Below are 25418 nucleotides of genomic sequence, written 5' to 3' on the forward strand. Positions count from 1 at the left end.
TCGACATCGTAGTGGATGACAGATGGGATGCATATGACAAAAAAAAACAGCCAATGCCCGTTGCTCAATCAGATGAAAGTGCTGTCGTCCGAGGCTCGTCACTCACCCCAGGCAAGGTAAGCGTGAATGGATGAAGTCGCAGATGAGATATACCATGAGAGGGATCTTTTGAAACCAACGGCACGGGCACGGGTCGTCAGAGATTGTCGATCATGAGAAAAAGGTTACCGACGAGACGGATACGCTGTAAAGCAGCTGCATATCTGCAGATGTGTGTCTCTTTTTTTGCCATTTGCCAAAGAAGAGATTCGAAACAAGAGGAGTCTTCCTGGTGAGAGTTCCGGTTTGCCTATCGGCTGAAGTTCCCCCGCTGCAGGAGCCGGCTGGGGTGATGCTGCCTCCCCACCACATAGTATCATTTCCAGAAAGTCCTAGCTCTTCGAGGTTTGCTGGGGGCCGACCGGATCAATTGACCTTTACCAGAAACCATCAATTAGTCCGTCAGATCAGGATGATGAGGATCAAGATGATATATCGTTATTGCGGCGGGTGTCGCGTCATCTTTATTCGCAGTCATGCAGAGGTAATTATAAAACCTCGCAATGCAATGTCATGTACGGAGTAGCTTGTCGTTAAGTTGCATTGACAAGAAGAGAATTCGAAGCAGCGCAGACAGGCTGGCAGCACGCACTGCTGGCCCCAATGCGTCGCCAGGATGACTGCATCGGATGCATTGGGATGCAGCAAACCAGGGTCCCTGATCGCTGAAAAAAAAGCCTTCCTGGCGCCTCCAAGGTCACTGGATTTTCAACGGCCCGAGTACCCCTGCAGCCGGAGATGATTCGAAGCCCGTCTCGACCCATTTTCTCGTATCTGCAGATGCCTAGCAGCTGCGCGGTCCTACCAGCGGTGGGTGATACAGCTCAAAGAAAGACGAGGCGCAAAACACCACACAAACAACACATATTTGGAGCCCATGACGGGGCAGCTCTGGCTCCGAGACTACTGAATGATATGAATTGGCTGACACTATCTATATAGGTAAGTACTTACATAATATTAAGTAAGTATATATACCTAGATACTTAATTATATACGAATCAGGTACTATTAAACCACAAAAGAATCCTCTTAGTATCATTAATCGAATGGAAATATTCAAATCAAAAGCATGGATTTCTTACATATTCAAATTAGACACTATTGTTCTCGCGGATATATTCGGACGCCGATATGAATTAAACTTACCCTTACTATCTGAAAAAAAAAAACCGGTGTAATAGATGTCTATATATCGAAACAATAGCGCCCATCCATAAGTTTCTATGCGGGCTCGTTAGCATGTACATGTTACATCAAAAAAAAACACTGCTGGCACATTTAACACCTGTACTCACATTCCTTCGTCGCCTATCTGCAGAACGAGCTAAACCTTAAATTTGTCCACTTCCAATCAGATCCAATTAGACGGATCTCACGACATACGTATATACGAGCATTGCATAAATTAACGCATGCAGGATCAAATTCGACGTAGTGCAAGATCTTGAGAATTTGAAACTTCTTCCGACATTTTCCGATCTTGAATCGGTTTCGACTTGCGCTGGATGGGTTTGGGCAGGTATATCATATGGGGGTAGAGCCGTTAACCGTCTCTTGAAGAATATCAATCAATCCGCATGTTTACAAAGGATTTTGACTCCTGCGCAACCCCACGGAGTCTATCTATCTAACTACTTACTTAAGCATTTATTGTAAGTTTATGCATGAAAATCTTAAGATAGTAATCGGCCTGCCATCAATCAATCTGTCGTAGCACATGAGCTTCCCTGCAACCAGGCGGCCGACTGATCGATTCTCTAGTCTGTGGAACAATTCGGAAACTATAGGTAACTTTGTACAATTGTGGACTCTGCGCGGCGGTTTTTTAGGGGGGTTCAAAAAAAAGAAGAGGGGAAGGAAAAAGAAGGGGGAGGGGAAGGAAATCTATAAATTTGCCCTCTAGCAGCGATGAAAGGCTGTCAATCATTGCAACTTCAATACAAATCTTACAACTACATATATAAATTTCATAGTCTACGAGATAGATTGCCACAATGGTTTCCGCTGAAGAGCCCGTATCGAAAGCGGGAGCCGAATTCGAGCAATGGATAAAAACTTTCGCAGATTACCTGAAAAGCCTCAACACTACCGTTCAGAACAAAACCGAGACAGACTACAGTAGTATCTCCCTTTCGGATCGCTTGAACAATAATTCCCTTTGGCCCAAAATATCAAATGCCCCACTAGATGAGTTTCTGGAACGCCTAGGCGAATGCTTTGAAAGGGCCGTTCCGGCCAATCTGGAGGAAATTCCCCGGTCAGATAGTACACCGCTCTGGCTATGCAACAAAAGGCTGCACAATGGCTGTATTCCCGTCCCCGAAGACCGTAGATGGCATTGCAACGACCATATTCTGGGGATATGGGTATGGTACGGATGGTACCTTGTGGTATCCCCTCTCTTTCCACAATGTGACCCTGAGTTTGTTCCAAAGTTTGCTGTCTATGGACTCTCAGACTGGGGGCATACACCTACCCTTTTGAAGAAATTCAACCCACCTATGTTTCACAATGATCAAGAAATCTTGGAATCGGCGCGAAGGTCTTTCTGTAACGGGTATGATATTGCGCGAACCGTCCCATTCTCACTTTGCGAATTGGGGTTTGAGACAATCTTCAGAAGGCATAGTTGCTCTAAATGGGACTACTCAGATTGGACAACAGTCGCACTCATGGATGCGAAGATTGTCCCGCAGGTTGCAAGTTTGGAATGGAATATCAAACCCGGCGGCATCAGTGGAATCTTTTCAAATCATCTGCGACTTCTACATGATATTACAGATTATGCCGCGGACGTAATCCACAGCGAATGTGCAAACACCCGGATACAGCATGACCTATCTTGCTCTCTAACCGGATGTATATGGTCTGAGATCAATCGCTTGACGGCTCGCATCGACGCATATTTTGGACGACCTCTGGTAAATCTCTATGTGAGCGCAGCCTTTTGGTGGCAACTTTCAATGGGCCGATACCACATTATGCCGAAACTCTGCTATGCCGTCCGGCATTGTAAAATTCCGACACCAACGGATTGCCCTTGGACTGGATTCCCATCACACCCCGTGGTCTACGATATATTACAAAACCCCGACCCGGTTTCTGGATTAGAAGTTTGTCGTGGACCGTGTGTAGAAATCGGATCATGGCCGAAGAGTTATGATGAAGTGGCTAAAATGACGGAAGCAGCTTTCCTATGCATATTCGATCCGGCTGTTTGCTATGGGTGTGCTTTGAAGGTATCGGATCATCTAACAGGCTCAATTCAGCAACTGCCACCGATTGAAGGAATAAAATTCTTTCAAAGCGGTATGTCTTGGATGTGGGAGGGCCCGGTTCTCACACTATATTGGAAGGCGGCAGGACACATGGCTGGAGTGATAGCGCCCCCGGGTTCTCATGACGAGAAAACTTGCATGTTTACTTGAAATTCATAGTATGGTTACTTCACTGTAACGTTTTGTTCTAGATCTGATAGAGGTACGTACGCTTGTAGTTGTTCTCACTAAATGTTGTGAATAGCAGGTTGGTAGTCGCACATGTGGTATCAAAATGTTAAGTTCTGTATCCATTTGAAGGATCGATTATATTGATTTTAGTTCCTCAGAATTGTTCAATCTGTCTGCAGCTCGGGAAGACATGTAGTTTACAAATTTACGTCTTGACCTCATTCCCGGGAAATGGCTAGGCCCTGTAGCCTACTCTCTTCGATTCCTTCATGCAAAGACAGCCTAGTATGACATCCCTGGACCCATGTACCGAGAAATACAGTTCACTAAAACTTAATTGCATCTCGAGTTTTTGTTTAGGTTTGGATAAAAAAAATATATACTTCGTACACTATCGATATCCAGGCTCGAATTTTAAGCAACCGGGCTTCAAATGCTAAAATCTTCTCGTTGGAGGTGGTTCTAACATCTCAATCTGAAACATAGATCAAAAATCGCTATTAGTGATTGCTCTAATATTATATTCTGAAAGCACGCGAGTATAAGGTCAGGGGATGAGAAGAATATCGACTTACTCCCAAAAATTCATTGATCTTATCGATCAGAGTGTATATGTTGACTTTCTCCTTACTTTCGTGATTGAGGGCTGCATCGATATCATCATCTACGCTTGGGATAGACGCGGGCGCTCCGATTGTCGTCTGTATTACGGAAAAGGCCGCTAGAAAGGTCATATTCGAAATTAATTTGAAGAGTCGCATGGTTAAGTTTGTATTTTTGAGACGGGGGTAGATGCTTTTGAAAAGTTGAAGCCCAAGTTGATTACTTAGGTATTCAGAGCGAGGATTGAAGGATTGTGTATAGGTAATAGGGTATACATTATGGAGAAATCCTGGGGGTTTTATATTCGAATAACCCAAAATGATGGTCGTGGGACACACTCTTAGAGGCCATGGCTGCCTTCAATCTTGTGTAGGCTGCCTTGCGGTTTAGACCAACGTTGTTGTAAATTTATAAAGAGGAGGGTTGTGCATGTTCTCTTTTAAGTGTTTGGGCGCCTACCTAGGCCCTTGCTGTGGCATAATATAATTGCAAGCGTAGATCCCTAATCTCACACGGCACCATACAACAGCGCTCGATCGAGCGCGGGGCAAGAGTACAAAATGTGCGAATGAATACTTCATGAATTCATGTATGGAATCGATCACGGTCTCGAATTAATTATTTTAACCGATTGGGATAAATCACTTAAGTTGAATTTCTCTAAATTATAAATACTACACTTTGTCTGGGGTATATTGTACTATATAGTCTATCAGTCTTCCTTCCCCAGGCCATTAGAACAAAATCGATATGTTATTTATTTGATAATGATTCTAACGGAGCCAGAACCCCGATATCGATGACTATCAACAATAATAGCCTCTTCATGTTCAGAAGTATTGAGTTCGTCAAAGATAAGTACCAACCCACCAACGCTATCTTGAAGCAATTGCATGCTGACTAGAACGGATTCGGAAGCGGATGGGATAGTCTCCAAAAGTTTGGGCAGATAAGTCTATATAGACACGAAGAAAGTTAGAATAAATAACGGTTAGAGCTAGTTATTTTCACTAGCAGATTAAAATAGATAGATGGGATACCTTCAAAGATTTTTCGAGACCAGTGAGGGGTTTCAATGCAGTCTCAAAGCGCTCGTCTTTAGTGTCCACGGCCGGTCGAGTTTTTCTCGTGAAAGTAGCAAGGGCATCAATGGCTTCGTCAGCGAACTAAATATATTATCAGCACTTTAAGTTTATCAAAATAAAGTATATGACGGGGAACCCACAGATAGGAAATCCTTCTCTATATCCTTTGTATCCTTCTCATTAAACGTCGGGAGTTTTGGGCTAAACCTCCTCTCGGCGAGCCTGACCCCGCGTGTGAGGGCATCCAAGCCAGCTACTACTCTCTGTAAGACATATAATAGTTAGTACTATGATTTCCTCCCACTTATATGTCGCATAATTGATATGAATGCATTTATGTAGAGATCTTACATTAAAAACCGGGGTCCATTCTTCGCCTTGAAGATGGTAGTCTAAGTTATCCACTAACGGGCTGAGATTTTCCGCCAGCTTCTTCTCGGTTTTGATGTACGACCGAACCAAAGATGCAGATTGACCGGCTACCAAGGTTGTTTGAAATGAGAAAACAAAGATGGTAGCAGCGACGGCTTGTTTGATGAAATGCATTGTGGTATATTCTGGATATCAACCGTCCAACTTCGTCGATGGGTTGACCACGAAAGTCTTATGTATGTCGACTGGGAACTGTTTATTCTACAGAGTAGGAATTGAAAATACAGACTCGGATGCGAATTGGTGGACTCTTAATATTATATCAGGGCCGAACACAGTTTATATACTCGAAAACCTGGGGATCCTACCAACGATATCGATAACTCATCCGGCAATAGAATGTCGATCGTATAGCAGGTGGTTGGGATAGGTCTGGAACTCTTTGACTTTGTGTCGCATTCCACAAGGGCAACGACTTGTATCACGCATCTAGCCAATGGGCGCGCAATAGATCGATTGCGCGCGTCGTCTCGAGCCGTGTTGCATATTGCATTGGAATGTGGGATATGCAGGGTTTCGGTCTCGTCAGTCTCATCTCCCTGAGTTAATGTGTTTTCAAGTGCCATCTCCAGTTTGCATGGATGTATAGGGCCTATTTGCCTGTCATATGCCTGTCGATATAGCATAGATCCTGTAGTTAAGCTTTGCGTATATCCAAACGTCAAACCAAAGCCTTAGAGAACAGCTTTTCCTGTGGACGAAGATCTTCTCACTCGACAAGAGCGAGAAGGTGAAAGGAAGGAAGGAAGGAAGTACTTAGTTTCTTAGATGACTTAGAACATGAGAAGTATCCACCAATGTTGCAGTGCTATGCAAGGTCGTATGCAGATACCTAAGTATGTACTTACTTAAGACGGATGCCCTGGCCTTTGAAGCCGGATCGGCAGCTTTGAGACTGCTGACTGGCCCCTGGCTCGCTTAAAGCGATGTTACACAAGATCGGATCTGAAAGGAACTGGGCTTTTGGAGGACTCTGAGGTACAGACTAGACTGTATCCTCTTTCGTCGAGTTTCTAACACTATTCTCCATTTCAGTTATTCTTCCGTGAGAGTAGAGGAAGCAGATATACAAGCAGAACTTTGTACATTCAGGATGTTGATGGTGGAGTCGTGATGTTTGGCGGGCCATCAATCTTCGGCTGCGCGGACTATAGGCCCGGGGTTATAGAACTTTGAGATATGTAAAGATCAAATTGAGTTCGTGAATTGAAACTATCTTCCAAGAAAACAGAAGGTAGATATAAATCGAGCCAATATACAATAAAGTATTACAATGGTGCATGGTCTGGGGAGTGGTGCCCTGATCCAACATACGCGGATAGCACTATCATACCCTCTTCTGCCTGGAGGCTAACGCTCTAAGTACACAAAAGAGACATGCCCATGCTACTTCTGAACCGGGCTATACTCAAGTATAGCCAGACCTCCCTAAATATCCGTTTCTCGACACACTCAACCCTCTGTTGATTCCTAATCAGAGTCGGGGTCGTAGAGGTCCAATCCCTGAAATACCTCCTGTTCCTTCTGTTTTCTCTCGGCTTCCCTTCTCGCAGCTTCTTCTCTTGCTCTTTCCCTGTCTGCATCAGACATTTGCCTGCTCCCACCAGTAGGGGGTGCAACTTCTCCTGTCGTGTCTGGTTCGGCTGCCCCTGGTTCCGCCTCTTGTCCAGCTGCAGCGTCAGGCATAGTTTCCATAGAACCCATGTTGGCTAGAATACCTCTTCTCATGATCTCCTCGGTCGGCCATGGTACGAAGGGCATTCCTGCCGTCGGGTCTAGCATGGCGATGTCTTCTGCTGTTGGTCGTGTCGCAGCATTCCCGGTGGTTTCACCAGCACCGGCACCGGCTGCATTATTCGCACTTGAACCGTCTACACCACCATCTTTGGTTGCATTGTTCCCATTCACATCCGCAGATTTTAATACCAAAGCCGTTGAAGAAGATGCTTCTGTGGAAGCAGTAGGATCGGCCGGCTGTGGTTGTGATTTGAGATGTGTTGGCGGTCGCGTGAATTTGGAAATTTTGGTAGCATATGAGAGGAGAGCATCGTACTCTACTTGTCGAGCGTGAGCAGGGAATACGGTTGTGGTGGTCGATTGTAGCTCTATACGTGCTTGGGAAAGGGTGGTTAGGAGGGTTGAAAGTTCAGAGTCCAGAGCGGAGGAGAGGGCGCGTAGATGCAGGAGTTTTTGGTGATTCGTTTGGTGTACTACCACTATATTGATATCAAAGAATGAACAGTTTAGCTTTATAAACTTTGCTTGGGTGGGTGAGGTGGAGGATTGTGTACTGTACGTTGCTCTAGACTGGAGGAGAGGTCGTCATCGGCGGCGACGAGGGCGAGTGCGGCATCACTGGATGGGTCATCAACAGTGACGGATTCGAGAAGTGATGCGAGAGAGGACTCGATTGCTTCGAGTGACTTCTTGAGAACAGCATCCATTGGGAGAAGTATAATATAAGTGGGGATTAATAGGCTATCGGAGCCTTTTCATGATGGAGGAGCTGGTGGATTGAAGAGTGAAGTTGTGGTGGATCTGAGAAGTCGCGATTGTGGGTCTCGAAGCTAAGCTCCCCAGGGCTCTGGATCCTCGCCTATTTCCACCGAACTGCAGTTCAAGCATCAGCCTTGGCACATCCATTCTATTCATCCACGTGCAACCAAAGCAAACGATACCGGTAACTTAGGACCTAGGTGCATATATTGTACAAGACTACAAGGCTACTTGGTGATCGCGAGATAAGTATATATCTTCTTTTTGTTTTTCTTTCTTTCTTTCTTTCTTTTGTTTAAACTCAAATAAGGGGGTTTCCTGGTCTCGTTGGGGTTTCCAGCACCTGTGGTGAGTTTGAACATCTGGTAAATAATGCATGTGCTTTTGTGCCTATACAAACTACAAGCTATAACTATACCTCAAGTTCTGGACACAGGGAAGACTGCAGAGGCAAAAGCAAGTTTCAGGGGCTAACTATCTGCGTCATGAATTTAGGGTTCTTGCCGGAAACCTGGTTCACATCATGATATCACATAAAGTATCATTTGGCCACGGATGCTCGAAAAAGAAAGCCACAATGGCACAAGGATGCCAAGTCTGCCCGACGGACTTAATTCCCAATTGGCAGGGCCTTGGGAACAGATTTTGATTTCAAATTCAGAAATCGGTTTATTAGAGATACGAGGAGAAGCTGATGTTTCGCATATTTGTCTATGAGACGATGGCCATAGATCATGATGCTGGTGGAAATGTTCGCCAAACAACCTCAACAAATGAAACCCGGCCGAACCTTTGATTAGTATTATATGCCAGCCTTCGTTTGCACCCTTCGCATTTGACGAATCGATATAGTAAATGTCGATCAAGATAAGCTCAGCTCAGAGCCGTACCCAAGCCAATACAATATATCGATACGTATCGATACTGCCTGAATAGATATACACGCTTTGAGTATGTATACGCTTTATGTAAGTGCAACAGTTATGATTTCAATTTGATTTATAATAACGGGTTCGAATTGCTTGATATTGTAACTCAAATCAATATCATTGGATGTTGCAAATTTGTAAAATCCAAAATTACCTCATTCGGTCTAGACTAATAAATAGATACCCCGGTCAACCTTAAATGCGATAGTTGGATGGAATGCAAAGGAATCTGAGGGTGCTCCGTAGCTCGTATGTCAGGAAACAGCTGAGCGGGGCACCACCGAAGGGATGGGGGAGCTAATGTTCTATGTGCTGAGGGACCCCTGTGCATTGAGGCTGTGCATGTTCCGTGACGAGAGGAAAATTCGCAGTTTGTCTCCACTTTTGAGGAACATATCTGATATCAGTGGCGGATCTTGAACTAGAATTGACTGATCGAGCTCTTTCGTCACAGTTCGATGGTAACAAAAAGGCTAAGCTAAGCTTAAGTCCCCAAGCTTGCAAGCTTGACAACTTTATATATATAACCCGACCATCCCGCTACTTCAGTCCCCTAACTTACTCCCTTACAACGTTCTTATTATAGTATACTCTCGATCCCAAACTAGTGCGATCTAGCTCTGGAATAGAACAGAAAGGAAGAAAAAAACGTGCGCATCGTAGGTGCAGTGTGGCGTATATATCCCCCTCTCATCCATCGATCCTCAGATCGTGCGACGGCTCGTTCCTTCTCAGCGGCAATATTGACATACAATATAATACCTCCCTTGGATCAATCATCAACCGCCTCTTTTCCGACGTATTTGCTTTATTTTATTTTATTTTATTTAAAAAAATTAAAATTTGAAAGAAATTGGGGAAAAGATAATCGTTTTGTCGGGCAGTGACGAAAGACCGAGTCGACCGAGCCGTTTAATTAAGTGACTTTTGCTAGCTAAGCTAACAGACCCCCGCCATATCTCTGGTCATATCCCACTCCTTCCTTCTCTCTTCTGCTTCCCTTTCCACGACCACAACTCCCACAACCACCAAACCACCAAAAGACTATCTCCACGCTCGCACTCGATACAAACACCACTTAAACTTCCTCCGCTGTCCACTGTCACTGTCACTCTACGGAACGTTCGCTCGGGTCCTCCGACCGTAAAATATGGGAAAGAAGTGAGTGTTGCCCCTCAATCCATCGACTTTCCCCCCGGTTTTTTTTGCGCCTTGGCATTCCTTTCAGCTGTGCCTACGGCCTCGGTTCTCCCTTAACACCGACACAATTCAGCCTCAGGTTCCTCTCACGCGATCCCGACAAAGGCCGAGGAGAGGTACCCATAGCATTTACATATGTAATTTACTAACCGTTTTCACCTATCAGTCAGTCTAAACTCTCCCAACAGGAGATTGATGATCTCCAGAAAAATACACATTTCGATAGAAAGGAGCTTCAGCAATGGTACAAAGGTGAATATCAGCTGTTTCTCAAGGTATCATTAAGGACCAATGATAATAACCTATGGCTCGTAATCTAGGTTTCTTGAAGGATTGCCCGTCAGGCTCCCTTAACAAACAAGAGTTCCAGAAAATTTACAAACAGTTCTTTCCGTTTGGCGACCCGACTAATTTCGCTGATTACGTCTTCAATGTCTTCGACTCCGATCATTCCGGAACTATTGACTTCAAGGAGTTTATCTGTGCTTTGAGCGTTACTTCGCGAGGGACCCTGGAAGACAAGTTACAATGGGCTTTCCAGCTGTACGACATCGATGGTAACGGTGAGATTTCGTACGATGAAATGCTCAAGATCGTCGAAGCGATTTATAAGATGGTATATTTTCGGAAAGATTCACAGCTTCTATAAAAAAAACCTAACTAATTGGCAATTATAGGTCGGCACGATGGTAAAATTACCAGAAGATGAAGACACCCCAGAAAAGCGTGTTCGAAAGATCTTCCGCATGATGGACAAAGATGAGAGTAACAGTCTCACACTAGAGGAGTTCCGTGAAGGCAGCCAGAGGGATCAGACTATCGTCTCGGCGCTGTCGCTTTATGATGGATTAGTCTAGGAGCCGATCATGATCTTTCGGTTTGACTTCTCGAAGCCCATCAGGAAACGTCTATACGGCAACGGCCCCGTCCGCATTACCGCCTATGAGATCCATCGACCGCTTCGACCTCCGTCGTAACCGTAAAGTGCATTTAAACAGCGGTTTGTTGCTGTTTGTTTTCTTCCCTTTATATCTATTTTGCCCGAACTTTTTTTGACAGAGCCACGTCTTCTCTTTTTCTTTTTTTTTCCTTTTTAAATGCCGTACTGAGAATATGGATTGAAAGCGCAAAAAACTTGAGGAGAAAAAAAAATTGGCAAAAACTTGAATCAAAGCCCTTGGGCCGGAGTCCAGAGTTATTCCCCGGGAGCCTTTTACTTAGCAGTTGTATGTGCTATGCGTATTATTATTGTCGTTCTTTTCATTTTTGAAGGTTAAGAGAAATAAGGAAATTTGAGGAGGGCAGCAAAGGAGGAAAAAAAAGAGATTCCCCGAGACTATCATGTCTTCCATCGTTTTCTTGCGTGTGTTAGATGGGCCTTATAACAAAATTGCTAGTTTTTCTTCCCTGTTTTCTCCTTTGACACCTTTTATCTTTTTATTTCGTTGCATGCACGCTGCTATCGAGGAAATGATCATAGAGAATTCAAATGCAAGGAACATTGGATATACCCCAGAACCTTTCTCTACCTATTCTATTATATTTTTTGTGATATCTGCCGGACAAGTATGAGGATATGTATCATTTACTAACAAGCTTCTATCCATTTTATCGACACCCCCACGACACGCGAATCAAAGTTGGGGGAATTATGCAGCATTTGAACTACAACCAGTCAAAAATGCGGATCTTGCATATCGAATCTATACCCGGGTACCCTCCTCTCCCCCTTCCTCCCTAACGTATCTTATGGTTGTATCTCTCAAATTATGTTCTTGACATAGATCACCCACCCCTCCTGTATCGAACGAGACCCCTCCACTGCAGTCATGGAATACCATTCCCAAGACCAAGACCAAGGACAAGGACCAAGACAAGACCGAGATCAAGAACAACAGGACCAAAACCAATCATCTAACCCACCTCCATCCCTCGATAAACGCTGTACCGACCTTCCATTCCTTCTTCACGCTCTATACCACCTAGAACCCAATCCTCAAACCTCCCGTGCCCGCCAAAAGGCCTACGACCAGTCCCAATGGCATGCCATCCCTCGAGAAACCCTCCAGATCTTAACCGTGATCTCTCAACTCTTCGCCACCACCGGAAACTCCGAGGTAGCTGTGACGATGTATACACTATATAATAAGGTGGTTGTATTTTTTGCTGCGTCTGAGGTGCTGAGAGTTATAGAGGAAGGGTATGTGTGTGTTATTGGAGAGATGGTGAGAAGTATTGCTAGAGGGGAATATGGAAGGATAAGAGTTAGGGGTAGGAGAAGGAGGCGGGAGGTAATGCATACGAGGGTTTATGAAGAGATGATGATAATTGTGGTTGGTAGGTGTAGAGATAGGATTTTGTGGTTATTTGAGGGGCTTGCTGCAGAGGTGTGGGATAGTGGGGTTAGTCTTTTGGATCGGTGCGAAGAGGATGGTGAAGGGGTTGGGTGGGAGAAGATTGCTGATTTGGCGGCTGGGAATACGAAGTTGACAGAGTTTGTGGATTCGAGAAAAGGATATGAAGATATGGAGGTTGAAGTGGTGGATGAACCGGGGGAGTGGGTTAGAGTCGAGGTGAATAGGAGGAGACGTATATATTGCTTTCCTGAGGATGATATGCTACCGTTCAATCGACAATTTCAACATTCGCCATCGGAATTTAGGAACGAACCGGTCCAGGAAGACGTACGAAACGAAAACATGGACTGGGAATATATAAGCAACGATGAAGCACCGCCGTGGGCGTTAACATCTGCCCTAAAACGTTTGATGCCAACTAAAATGAGCAGTGCGGAGCGAGGAAGGTTCTTCAGGGCGCTCAGACAGGGACTTATCTCGTTTCTTGGAGCTATAAGATCTAAAGACTTTCGTGAGACAGATAACGACAAACTGTGGGAGTATATGAGAGTGGCCGATCTGATATACAAAAAGAGGACGGAACTTGAACCACTGGTTAAATTCACGGATGAACAAATGGAATGGGTGAACAAAATTGCACGGTATCCGAGGGCTGCGGAGTTCATAATCAGGAGGGCATATACACCGCAATATCAGAAGATGCTATCGAATTTGGAAATTCATGTGAGTTATCTATACATATTTCCCCTTCTAGTACTATCAGAGGGTATACTAAATGGCTGCGCATGAGTAGGAGCTTATACCGAAGGCGCCTGACCCCCCCGATCAATCATTACCACCACCACAAACAACCGTCCTCGAAATTCTAGAATGGATAGAAAGAAAATATGCGGGTCCCCCGTATAGACTACTAATCAGCCCGCCGTCTATCAAATTAAAATACCCGAATGCGGATCCACGGACCATATGGACCCCCAATCCTCCACCGGACAAACACTGCGTCCACCCGGAAGTCGCAATCATAAATTTCATCTACAACTATGGTATCTACAATTTCAACACGCCGTATGTTGTTTATGGTGTCTCCGGAGTATGTTGCTGGGCGTGTGATTTATACGCTAATATTGTACATAAAACAATGTTGGCCCACTGCATTAATGGGTTTCATGCGGAGAGGATTTATAAAGAAGGGTGGACTGGGAAAGTTCCTAAGGGGGGTGGGTGGTATGTACCTATCGACGGAGAGGGGGATAGGGAGTTTAGAGAGAAGGTTATTGAGATTGTGGAGGATTGTTTGAAGGTAATTGTGGGGAATACTAGGAAGGCATGGATTGAGCGTTGAGTGAAGAAATAAGGGGATTGAATCTTAAGATTATGAATGCGTCTATAAGGATGGAGATGTCTACGAGCCGACTCAACTAATTATAAAAGGCAAAGAATGAAGGAGTTGATTACTATTCATGATCTGTAGTGTAAGGGTCTGAGCTGGTCAATGATAGTGTTTCTAGACCCGCTAGTTATATGAAGTCTAGTCGCCAATGAAAATATACCCATAGTTCAAGAATTTGCAAATATGGGAGGCATTTGACTAGAAGTACATATACTGTAAATTTGGGTTCTTATATATTTCGCAGCTTTAATCTATAAATAGTCCTGGTTTTGATATTGTGCTATCTCCAGATATCAAGCTGGACTACCTAGTTAGATCTAGCCAGAAGCTTAGGCCTATATCTAGCTGGACCTCGAAGAATACCTACTTACATATTGTATATGCATATTTATATCTAGGCTGACTCAGCGAGATGTTGACAAGTTACAACAATAACAACGCGGGACAGTCATCGAGATATTGCGGCTTGGATGGTGGGGGAAGATATATACTTACTTAGGTACATCAAGCAGATCCCGATGATACAATATGTCGTATAGTTTATACTTGGTAGTGAAAGGTGTAATAGTATATATATCTCCAAGTAAGTTTTAGAGCGGGTACCACCTAATAGTGGATGCATTCGGGATGGGCGCTGATAAGTCTGTCTGGTAAGTATCGGTTGGCGGGGTACAAGTCTTTGCTGCTGTTTGACTGTGGGTGTGCCTAGCAGATGGGAAGGGGGGGTTGTAACTACAGGAAAAATTAGATAAAAAAGATTATCCCGAGAATGTCTCCCAACAGATGTTTCGAACACACAACCATCTACAACCCCCCTCCCCCCCTCTCAATCATCACCAACCCTCTCTTCCTAAAGCTTCAAAAGATGTATTATTATCATCAAAGACCCAAAAAAAGAACTAATTAAAATGCAAAAAAAAGGGGAGCTCGGGCCGGAAGTTCTAGCTTTAACGGTATAGCTATGAATCGAACCCCTACCTCAGCGTGCAATGGCATAACACACACGTCGTCAATTATAGGGGTGGTCTCGGGACCACCCCGGATCCCTCCTCTAACTCGGGAGGTTCCTACTCGAACTGTCGAGGTTTGTACCATTGGGCTACTAACAAGCTCGGAATTTGAGAGGAGCAGTTGAAGTATTTAAGGGTGGGGGGACGTTTAAGGGTGTATATATGTGGGCTCGGCGGTGATGACGATGACAACTACTGGTAGGTTATTATTCTTAAGGCTTGCTATTGGCATCTACTCAGTACCTGGTAAGAGGTATTCAGGTACGTATACTCAGTATCAATCAACCTCGAAACCCACATTCATCATGTACGTAGTAGATTGCTTTCCTGACGAATATATTATTAACAGCTTGAACCCGGGTCTATGCTTGGACTGACTTTGTGGTTGGTTACTATTTGATGATGCTAGCCTTTCGTTTAAGGGAAGCATAATCTAAAACTATACTTCTTCACCAATCGATTATTACAGTTGGCAGAAGGTGGACCTGTGTCTTTTACGAAATGCATTTCCATAGGTTGATCGTCATTTTATATACTACGGTAAGAGCCTCGGTCTGGACCCTAAAACCTTGTGCTAATTGCATGTCAGTGACTTTAGTACCGGCGTTAAGGCTAGAGCCAATTGGTTAATTAATTTGTTTACGATATCAGAATTGATTTTGTACAACATGTTAATTTCATCGACATTTCAGCCTCGGCATCGCTCTGACCTAAGATTTTTCGAAAACACTCTCCAATCGGATTCAGAGAGAGCAAACGGATTATCCGTACGCGACGAAAGTGGAAATATCAAGAAAAACCCTTCTTGGGTCTACTCTGTGTTCTTGGCATCCAATGGGGGGGTTTTTTTTGTGATCATGATGTGGATACAACCATCGCACACGAGACGGACACGCTTTTTGGGAACGGGACTTCGGCATTGAATCAAGGATACCCGGCGCTTTGAGGGGCATGCTGATTGCTCTCCACTCCCCAGTAGAACATCAAGATTGTGGAGAGAGCTCTCGAGGATCAACTATTCGTGGGAATTCAGCGTTATTGAGAGGAAAGGATACTGAGGGGTGTGTGTGGGCTGCTGGATTTCAATTGGGAGAGAGGATTTGGAAATCCCCAAATTGGTCTAGTTGGATCGCCCCTATTTTCAGGTGCCGGTGCCCAAAGTCCTTCGTTCTCACTTACATAGTACGACCAGGACGAAGATCGAGTGTAAACTCCGTAAGTGTCGATATCCTTCATTCATTCAATTCGAGTTATTTTAAAGTAAATAAATAATACTGAAATGGAATATTTATGGATAGTTTGTGAAATAAAGTTGACAGGGAAATTAAATGCAGCTACCCGAAAAGCTAAGTCGGTCGGTCGGCACGAGGGATCGTTTGTGGTAATTTGAACCCGCCGTCGTGTTGCACCCCAGGGCCCCCCCGAGATGTGAGACACCCACTGCGACTTTCTATGCAAGGATGCGCTGGTCGTGATGTAATGTGATGGTCAACTTTTGGACGGCTTCTCAATGGGATTGGTCACAATGCTGTACGAGGCCAGCGAAGCGCGTCCCCATCTGGCGAAGGAAAGGAAAAATAAAAAAAGGATTGTGGGGAATTTTGTCGAACACTTCACTCACGGTTGAACAAGTGTACAAAGTTCTAAACAAAGCGGCTGGGTTCCCGGTCCCATCCCCCCCCCTTGATGACCTGATGAGGAGGTAAGATGATAAGTATATATGGTAAGTCGCGTCCCTCATGATTGAAAATATTCCAGAACCACGGATCATTCGAATTTTTTTTCCTGGAGATAGTATCTATCTCGATTTGAATTCTTTTTTTATTAAAACTTCAAGCCTCATCAAACCCCCCTTCCCAAGTACTCCCTCCGACTACTTATATCACAAAAGACACAATGGCACCACTCGCGATGTCAGAATACTCTGTATCCGAAAAGAGCACAGACGGAGGCCATTATCATCACCATCATCAGCAGCAGCAGCAACCTCAAATCACAACCGCCCAATTAAACGTCCTCATCGATAAATTCTGCCCCTACGCCACCGAAGTCGCCCAAAGAATCCGCAAAGCCTCGAAGGAAGGTCTCCCAGTACCTCAAGAGTTGGTCAACATCCCAGATGCCACCACAAAACTCGTCGGATTCCTTAAAAATCTAAGACCTGCGGCCGGCTACTTCAAACCGGAATTCACAGAAGCCCTCTACCTTAGGGTACTGGGTATGCAAAGGGATTACCAGGGACTTAGTCACAATGTGGATATTTGGCTGTCCGGACAGAGGGCGAAGAAGATTGTGAGGTTTAAGCCGGTGAATGGTAATAGACTGCCACCACCGCAGGCTTATAGACATCCTCACGCCCATACCCATGGTCACGGCCATGGGGATAGAGATAGGGAATATAATCCTTATGTGGTTTCGATGGTTGGACCTAAGGCATTGCTATGATCTAATGGCGTGTCATATACGACGAAGCGGAACATTCTTCAGGACGAGACGAGATTGGGATGGGGGGGTCAACATAAAATCAAAATCAAACTTGGAGCTATTAGGCAGTATGGCTCTCGTGTATCGATATGAGGAGAAATAACTCGTTTGTGGGGGACTCTACGAGTGTCCCCTCTTCCCAAAGACGGAAATCCATGAACACACACGCACATACCGGGCTCGATTAGGGGTCTCGACCATTTTGGTATCACATGGGCGTTACACAACGACTCCGGTGCAACTGCCCCCCGACGGAACGTCGATTACGGATAACGGAAGGCCTGTTGAGCCCCCCTCGATGATGCCGTGTCCTGGCGCATCCAAAAGTAGTGTACTAGAAGGTTGTCAGCTCATGATACCGTCTTAATTAGGACTATAATATTATTCAGTCCGGGGATGGTGATGGCTGTCTGGTGGTGTATATGTATATGTACATTAAATATAGAGTCAAATGTATACGTAGTTCAAAATAAGAACTTGATCAAAGTAACTACTTAAGTAGCCTGTCACTGTAAACATGGTCTGCCTAATAGGTAGTACGGTAAAGTGAAAATAAAAATCAAGTTCGAATTCGAAGTGAAATATAAATTTGTATAGACTGTCAGATTACAAGCTTTCTAATACTAAAAAATAATTAAGTGAAATAATAACTAAATGTGCTGAGACTCATAAAACAGTCGCTGGCCGCAATTATAACCAAATATACTCTCCGTCCCCCTCTCCTAGATTAAATCAAAAGACTCTATCATTAGTCTTCTTCTTCTCCAACGGACACTCCTCCTTATCCGTAAAAAACCTCTTCCCGATCCTCCTCCCATCCCTCAACCTCCTCAAAGCAACCTTAACACTCTTCTTCTTCGCCTCAGGACTATTCCACACCTTCACCCTAGCTAGATAATAAAGCACCACGGTAGCAAAGATATTAAACCCAACATACGCCCACACGATCCCAAAGTTCCTCCAACGGTAACTATACTCAATACCACTCGCAGCCAAGAACTGGTCCGAAACAGTGACAGGGCAGTAACTACACTGGACCGTGGAATTGGGATCATCTTGTTGAAGGTAACCCGGTGCTCCGGCTTCAAAGTAAGCCGCAAGATAGGAAGCACAGGTTTGACCGGAAGGAGGAGGGAAGATGGCTAATTCCTCGGTCGTACAAGTGATTTTTCGATCATGCATAGAAGCACCCGTAACCCCTCCGACGAGATAAGTAAGCGGTGAAACACGATACATAAAGATCCAAAATCCCGGCAAAGTATCCGGAGGGGCGATGACACCGTTGAACGTCAACATGAGAGAGAACATCAAGGTGGCGAGTGTTCCGGCTGTAGCGGCGTCGGGGAGACCGGCGACGAGCATTTGAGCGAAGGTACTGGCGAAGACGAAGAATTGGATCAGATAGAGGAGAACGAGGACGACGACTTCGGCTGGGTTGTGGCGGCCGAAGACGGGCCAGTACCAGGCTGCCCAGACTAGGATGCCGAGAAGGATTTGGTAGGGGATTTCGACGACGATTTGGGCGATGATGAAGGCGATCCAGGAGTAGGCTTTTGAAGGACGTTCGCGGACTTCGTATAGAGATCTTTGGATTACGAAGCGTGGCATGATCTAGATTATATAAATATGTTAATGTCCATCCATAACTATTGTTTACTTGATTTGAGTATTGGAGAGGGGGTAATGCATACCTGTTGGACTATGGTACTGAAAATCGACATTACCATAAAGACTGCGAAGATGAGACTTTGTGTCCCTGCTTGCGAACTCTTTGGAAGGAAGAACGAGAATCCAATAAACAGCGCCGATGCCACTATAATATCATCATAATGATAATTAGAATTGTATATTCAAGAAACAAATATATGAGAGGAGAAAAGAAAGAGGAGAACTTACCACCCAACAAGAGCTTTCCGTAGATATAAGACGGCGTCCGCCAATATTGCTGGAAAACTCTGACTGTGACATGCTTGATCTGTGGTCCCAAGGGCATTGCGAACTCCCTTGATCCACCGGACGCCTTGGGTTCTTGATGTCCCATTGTCTCGTGGATCCGGTTCAATTCGGTTTGAACATCCTTAGCTTCTTGACTTGTTTTCCAAACCGCTGGCCAGTCTTGAGCTCCACCGTTAATGATCTCTAACATGTATTCCGCTGGGTTCTCATCGCCACCGCACTTCCTAGCTCCGTGGCCTTCGAAGTAGTTGAGTAAAGTTAGAGAATTGTGGCCGATATCACCGAAGTAGACTGTCTTTCCACCTCTTGCCAAAAACAAAAGTCTGTCGAACTCTTGGAAGAGAATAGCCGAAGGTTGATGGATAGTTGACAAAACGGCCTGTCCCGAATCCGCAAGTTTCCTGAGGAAATTGACAATACTCCACGAACTCTGAGAATCCAATCCAGAGGTTGGTTCGTCCAAAAACAGTAGTAAGTCGGGTTTCGCGGCCAGTTCAACTCCAATTGTCAATAGCTTCCTTTGTTCGACGTTCAAACCTTCTCCAGGATTTCCGACTACTGCTTCAGCAAAGTCTTCCATTCCAAGCATCTTAATGACATCCTCGACATGAGCATGCTTTTCCTCAATGCTGACGCTCTCGGGTTGTCTCAAAATCGCAGAGAACCGTAAACTCTCCCTCACAGTTGCTGTTTCCAAGTGTAAATCTTGCTGTTGAACGTACCCTGTGCTTCGCTGGAAGCTTGGGGCGAGAGGTCTACCATTGACCAACATATCACCGGTCAAAACCCCAACCTTCATCCTCTGAGCGAGACAATCCAGTAAAGTCGTTTTACCAGCGCCGGAAACACCCATCAATGCCGTCAAAGTTCCTGGTTTAACCCATCCGGATACTCCGTCCAGTAATCTTCTCTTTTCATTCGCGATCATGATATCCAGGGTAACATCTCTCCAGGTGAAAACATCCTTCTGCTCCGCCAAAACAACCTTATCTCCAGTATCTCCAACTTCTCCTTCCTTTCCACTTCCTTCTTCATCTCCGTTGGAAACGGGTGCATGTCCTCTCCTGTAAACCAAAAACTCAGCAGTACCACCGCTCTTAGAATTCCACTCGGTAGCCGCAAAGTAAGTAACCCAGAAGAAGATCAAGAAGGCAACCACGATTCCAAAGTTCCTCCATAAGTGGGAATAACTATACTCGAAACTCGCAGACGCCCAGGCTTCACCGCTGACAACTCGACTACCAGGTGTGGCACCGGGTACCGCACAAGCAAAGTTATCACCAGTTCCGTAGGGTGGTACCAGATTCGCGCACTCGTAGACTAGACCGTGAACTTCGTTGACAAGTAAAGCTTCGTAGGCATATCGAATAGGATTAATATATGAAATCCAGAAAAACCATTTCCTCTGATAAGGGGGCGTGATCGTATAACCCGTATAGATAACGATTGCAAGAACCATGATACCGGCGAAAGCCATAGCCTGAGAAATTGTCTTCGTTGCGGCAGCCATGGTCCTGAAGATGGCACTCATGGCTAGAGTTGTGATGAAACTGAAGAGGAAGAAGATGAAGAATTTGGATGCTTCGTAGGATAGACCACCGAGGAAGTAGATGACTATGTTGAATGCCACGGCTGCAACGAATTTGACCGGGATATCTGATACGATACCTGCGGCGGCTTCGGTCCAGGGGTGGTAGAATGCGTAACTATTATGTTTGTGTACAATAGGTCGTTGGTCGTATAACATGTTGATTTCCGTGATAGATCCGAGGGCGTTCAGCAAGATGGCAAAGAAGAGTAAACCGGTTTTTGAGAAGAAGCTGGCGGTGGATAATGGTGCTCCGTAAAAGATGCTACCGACGATAAGTGCCATAACCATATTCCCCAAAGCATGTGTGATAGTCGACGTTAGATCCATCCACATTCGTTGGTAAGCTCGTTTCGTACAAAGTCCGATTTGCATGGCAATTGAAAGCGTATAAGGGGATTTTGGGCGAACGTGATCGGCTTTGGCCATGTTCCTGGCTTCTCGAAGGTCGCCGTAGGTCTCGTCGCTGTTATGCACAGCATCCCAGTCGTTCATGTCTCGTAATAACTGTTTCCTCTCCGGACTAGCGATCCAGTAGGCTTCGAACTCTTCGGGGGTCCTGGGGACTTTACTCTCGAACCCGGGTCTAGGTTTCCTCTCACTTGGGTTTGTGACACTGGTGAGGAAATCTCCGGTAGTCTGACGGACAGGACACTCCCATCCCATCTCCTCGAAGTAAGCTTTTGCTCTACCCGTGGTTCCGAAGAAAATCTGGCGACCTTTATACAGAACTATAACTTTGTCGAATAAATCGTAAATACTCTGACTGGCCTGATAGATAGCCACAGCCTGAGTAACTCCGAAGAAAGTAGCAGCACCCTTCAAACTCTTCACGAACTCCAAGGCGGTAGCGGAATCCAATCCACGGGAGGAGTTATCCCAAGCAGCGATGGGGGCACCCGCGAGTGCCATCTCCGCAAGACTGACTCTTTTCCTTTCTCCACCGCTGACACCTCTGACGAAATCGTTTCCAACTTTGGTGTTTTTGGTATGTGAGAGGCCTAGGATGGACATGATGATTCCCGTCATCATCCTGGCGTGTTCGTCCCTTCCGAAGCCTCCGACACGGGCACTGGGGGTTCTAGCTGCCGCAGCGAATTCGAGAGTTTGCTGGACTGTGAGATGGGGGAAATGTTGGTCTTGTTCTTGATTGTATACAGCTTCTCCTCGAAACTCCTTCAAGAAGGTCTTTCTGTCAAGCCCGTTGTATTTCACTTCTGTCTGTTCCGAAATATTCAATCCGTGGTCTTCACCACAGATTGTTTTCAAAAAGGTAGAACATCCAGAACCAGGTCGTCCGAGTACAATCAACATCTCTCCTTCCTCCACCAATCCGTCGAAATTCTGTAAAATAACCTTCTCCTTCCCACCACTGCCTCCTCTAAGCCCGGCGTATATCGCTGACAGGACGGTTTCTTGATATTGTATCTCCGCACCGACACCAGAAACATTAAGATTCCTAAACATAAACCCACACCTCGAATGCTTCAATCCTTCTTCCTCAAGACCCCTGATGAAACGTTTAATAAACAACCGACGATTAAACGAAGGATTCTCAGGGTCCAATCGCGGATCATCGAATCCAACTCCACTAACGGTTTCAACGGTATTAACCCGTTTTAACCCTCCAGGACCACCATCTTGTCCACCGGCTCGAGATTGAACCCGTGAGATCTGTCGAATAATTCGGTCGAGATCTTGGTCTTCTTCTTCTTCTTCTGAGACACCATATTTATCATCTTGGTCGCCGCTCCATGGGGCGTGGCTTTCCGAACGCGGGGATGTAGGTGATGTAGGACCGATTTCGAAATGTTTTTCGGCCATGTTTGTGGCCGTTGTAGGTGAGGATAGACCGGAATTTGCGGTAGTACTTGTTGATCCCAGTTTCGGGGGTGTAGGTTTCGCAGATTGCGAAGCCATGGTTTTTTTGTCTTTCTCCTCTGTGGGTAAGTATCTACTACTACTTCTTATAGAATAGACTCTTATGAATTGAAGTATATATAGACGTCTCTCTCAGAAAAAAAGGTAAAAAAAAGAGTAACAAGAGAGAGAGACTATAACTCCATTGACTTTCCTCAAATTCAAGAACTTATCTTATATAAGTAGCATAATAATAAAAAAAAAGAAACAACCAGGATAGAAAGAGGAGAGAGATCCTCTTGCTTAAATAAACATCACACCCAACATCCTCTCATTCCCTCGAATTTAAACTATCGCCGCACCCATAATCCGCGTTAATTCCTTTCCGCCCCTAACCCATGTGGGGTAGGATGCAAGTGTGTGTGCCTAATTAATTCCAGCAAAGGATCGCCCGCATGTAGCTTTTTCGTCCAGGACGAATCGACACGAAAGAGAACGTGCAATGCAATGTACATGCATGTATGGCAGAAAAAGGGCGTGTGGTATTTTCGCATTAGGAAATGGCTTCATCTTACCGGGGGCCAAGAAACCCGCACCCGGCATTTCCTACATTCCGTTACCCAATCTCAGTCCTCCAAGTCGATATACATGATACGGTAAATACAATACAACTTCAATTCAATTGCCTTCTCGGATCTCAATGGAAGAAGGAAATCAAATTTAGAATAGTCACATCTTTTGTTTTTTTGTTTTGTCAAGAACATCATCCAATAAGAGAGTGTAATAAGAATAAAAGGTACGTATCAAATGCGAATAATGCAGAGTCTTTCGGAAACGTCTCCTCCCGAGTTCGTCTTTTAGGTCCCCTTCAAAAGTCCGTAAGATACGAATAATATGCACAATCCAATACGGCCGCAGACAAATACGTACGTTGTAAAGTCAGCAAGTATGGAGTACATCAACATACTCCGGGACCCCTCTCCTCCGAGCAAAAAGAAGAAACGATTTCCCAATCCAGCCCAGCTAGGCGAAGCTAGTGGGCAAAAAGCCCCCTAAGGAAAAGGAAAATTCCGAAGCACCAGGAAAAAAACCATGCATACTACTTCTTACCTACATGTATATGACTAAGTAAGTACCTAACTAGCTTAATTGCTAGTGACAAAGCAGCCTTTATCACTGGTAAGCTTCTTCTTCTTCTTCTTCTTCTTCGGAGATCTCGCAAGATCTATCCTCCGAAGTCCGATATCACTCAAATCTAGACCTCGCCAAGAAACATCAGCCTTAATGACGTCTCACAACCTAAAAAATCCCAACAATAGCAACACCTTTAAACGCCATCTCGGATTCGGTTGCTTCCGAACATTGAACCAAAGGGCTTTCCTTCGTATTCCCGTATCCCCTTATCCCTGTCATCCTCTTCACCGGAACCTAACTAGGAAAAAAAAAGCTTCTATCGACAGCATGACTACAGATATCATCATCATTATCGTTCAATCGGTTACTCCGTCGGTGTAATCTATCCCCAGTCTCTCGGTTGACTAAGCTAGTACCTAGGCAGTAGTCTGTCTTACTATTTTAGACTTGGTCATTTCTACTGTTATTTTTATTTTTATTTTATTTTATATTATTTTATTTTCTAAAATAGGCTAGTTGTACAAACGGGCAGGGCGCCTTGTTAATGTTACAGCCACTATTGTAGTCCCCATCTGAGAATACGTACGTACGTATGCATGCAGACATACATACGTATAATACCGATCTCTTCCTGAAGTTATAACTTCCCGAGCCACTCAATCTGCTTTCCTGCTTCCGAATCGTTCCTGTACCCGGTTCCGCATCTCACATCCCGTAATCCAAACATTCCGACGATTAAGTAAGATCCTTCTAGAAAAATAATGAAACAAGGTAATCTAGTGAAAGAAGAAGAAGAAAAAAGGAAATAAAATAAAACAATAAAATAAAGAAAATGAAACCGGGAAACCAGTTATCCGTCGCACGCCCCATAGTTAAACCCATAAAACATGATACAACTGCTAAATTATAAAAAGCAACCCTTAAAAAGAACCCCTACCCGTATAAAACGCCATGCTCAATGCAATGCATAGTGCCCTCCTTATATATAACCCAAAGAAAAAAAAGGGAATTTTAAAATAAAAAAAAGGGTAGGGCAAATCTTCATGCAAATAACAAAACAAGAAGAAAAAAAGGGAGGATCTTCAAACCCACCCTTTCCCTTCCCCTTCTTCCAAAAGCTCCTTAATAGTATCCCCGAGCACCCTGAAATCAACAGGTTTGCTAACGTACCTCGAGAACCCCGCTGCTTTACACCGTTCCGCAACATCACTCATAACGTTCGCTGAAAGTGCAATAATCGGCGTACGTCCAATTCCGTTCTCCCTTTCCCAGGCTCGAACTTCACTACATGTCGCAAACCCGTCTTTACGCGGCATGTGTAGATCGCACTATCCACTCGTACG

At 44.8% G+C, this 25418-nt stretch overlaps 7 protein-coding genes across 7 annotated transcripts; 4 read left to right on the forward strand and 3 right to left on the reverse strand.

Moving 5' to 3' along the window:
* Positions 1 to 2096: 2096 nt before the first annotated feature.
* Positions 2097 to 3530, forward strand: AOL_s00117g29 (uncharacterized protein; the record flags this gene model as incomplete). The annotated part of the gene is made up of 1 exon (XM_011127192.1): positions 2097 to 3530. The coding sequence occupies one exon, from the start codon at positions 2097 to 2099 to the stop codon at positions 3528 to 3530; it is 1434 nt and encodes a 477-aa protein (XP_011125494.1).
* A 1381-nt stretch (positions 3531 to 4911) lies between these two features.
* AOL_s00117g30 (uncharacterized protein) lies at positions 4912 to 5785 on the reverse strand (the record flags this gene model as incomplete). Its single annotated transcript, XM_011127193.1, has 4 exons — positions 4912 to 5109; positions 5195 to 5320; positions 5380 to 5502; positions 5591 to 5785. 4 exons carry the CDS (start codon positions 5783 to 5785, stop codon positions 4912 to 4914), a joined length of 642 nt encoding a protein of 213 aa, XP_011125495.1.
* Positions 5786 to 7141: 1356 nt separating this feature from the next.
* Positions 7142 to 8115, reverse strand: AOL_s00117g31 (uncharacterized protein; the record flags this gene model as incomplete). The annotated part of the gene is made up of 2 exons (XM_011127194.1): positions 7142 to 7887; positions 7968 to 8115. 2 exons carry the CDS (start codon positions 8113 to 8115, stop codon positions 7142 to 7144), a joined length of 894 nt encoding a protein of 297 aa, XP_011125496.1.
* Positions 8116 to 10246: 2131 nt separating this feature from the next.
* AOL_s00117g32 (uncharacterized protein) lies at positions 10247 to 11153 on the forward strand (the record flags this gene model as incomplete). The annotated part of the gene is made up of 4 exons (XM_011127195.1): positions 10247 to 10257; positions 10463 to 10548; positions 10617 to 10912; positions 10974 to 11153. 4 exons carry the CDS (start codon positions 10247 to 10249, stop codon positions 11151 to 11153), a joined length of 573 nt encoding a protein of 190 aa, XP_011125497.1.
* A 972-nt stretch (positions 11154 to 12125) lies between these two features.
* AOL_s00117g33 (uncharacterized protein) lies at positions 12126 to 13995 on the forward strand (the record flags this gene model as incomplete). The annotated part of the gene is made up of 2 exons (XM_011127196.1): positions 12126 to 13376; positions 13447 to 13995. The coding sequence occupies 2 exons, from the start codon at positions 12126 to 12128 to the stop codon at positions 13993 to 13995; spliced, it is 1800 nt and encodes a 599-aa protein (XP_011125498.1).
* A 2954-nt stretch (positions 13996 to 16949) lies between these two features.
* On the forward strand, positions 16950 to 17498 carry AOL_s00117g34 (uncharacterized protein; the record flags this gene model as incomplete). The annotated part of the gene is made up of 1 exon (XM_011127197.1): positions 16950 to 17498. The coding sequence occupies one exon, from the start codon at positions 16950 to 16952 to the stop codon at positions 17496 to 17498; it is 549 nt and encodes a 182-aa protein (XP_011125499.1).
* Positions 17499 to 18269: 771 nt separating this feature from the next.
* Positions 18270 to 23001, reverse strand: AOL_s00117g35 (uncharacterized protein; the record flags this gene model as incomplete). Its single annotated transcript, XM_011127198.1, has 3 exons — positions 18270 to 19148; positions 19229 to 19350; positions 19434 to 23001. The coding sequence occupies 3 exons, from the start codon at positions 22999 to 23001 to the stop codon at positions 18270 to 18272; spliced, it is 4569 nt and encodes a 1522-aa protein (XP_011125500.1).
* Positions 23002 to 25418: the final 2417 nt, after the last annotated feature.

This window comes from Orbilia oligospora, assembly GCF_000225545.1.
Source record: "Orbilia oligospora ATCC 24927 unplaced genomic scaffold scaffold00117, whole genome shotgun sequence".
NCBI classification, from domain to species: domain Eukaryota; kingdom Fungi; phylum Ascomycota; class Orbiliomycetes; order Orbiliales; family Orbiliaceae; genus Orbilia; species Orbilia oligospora.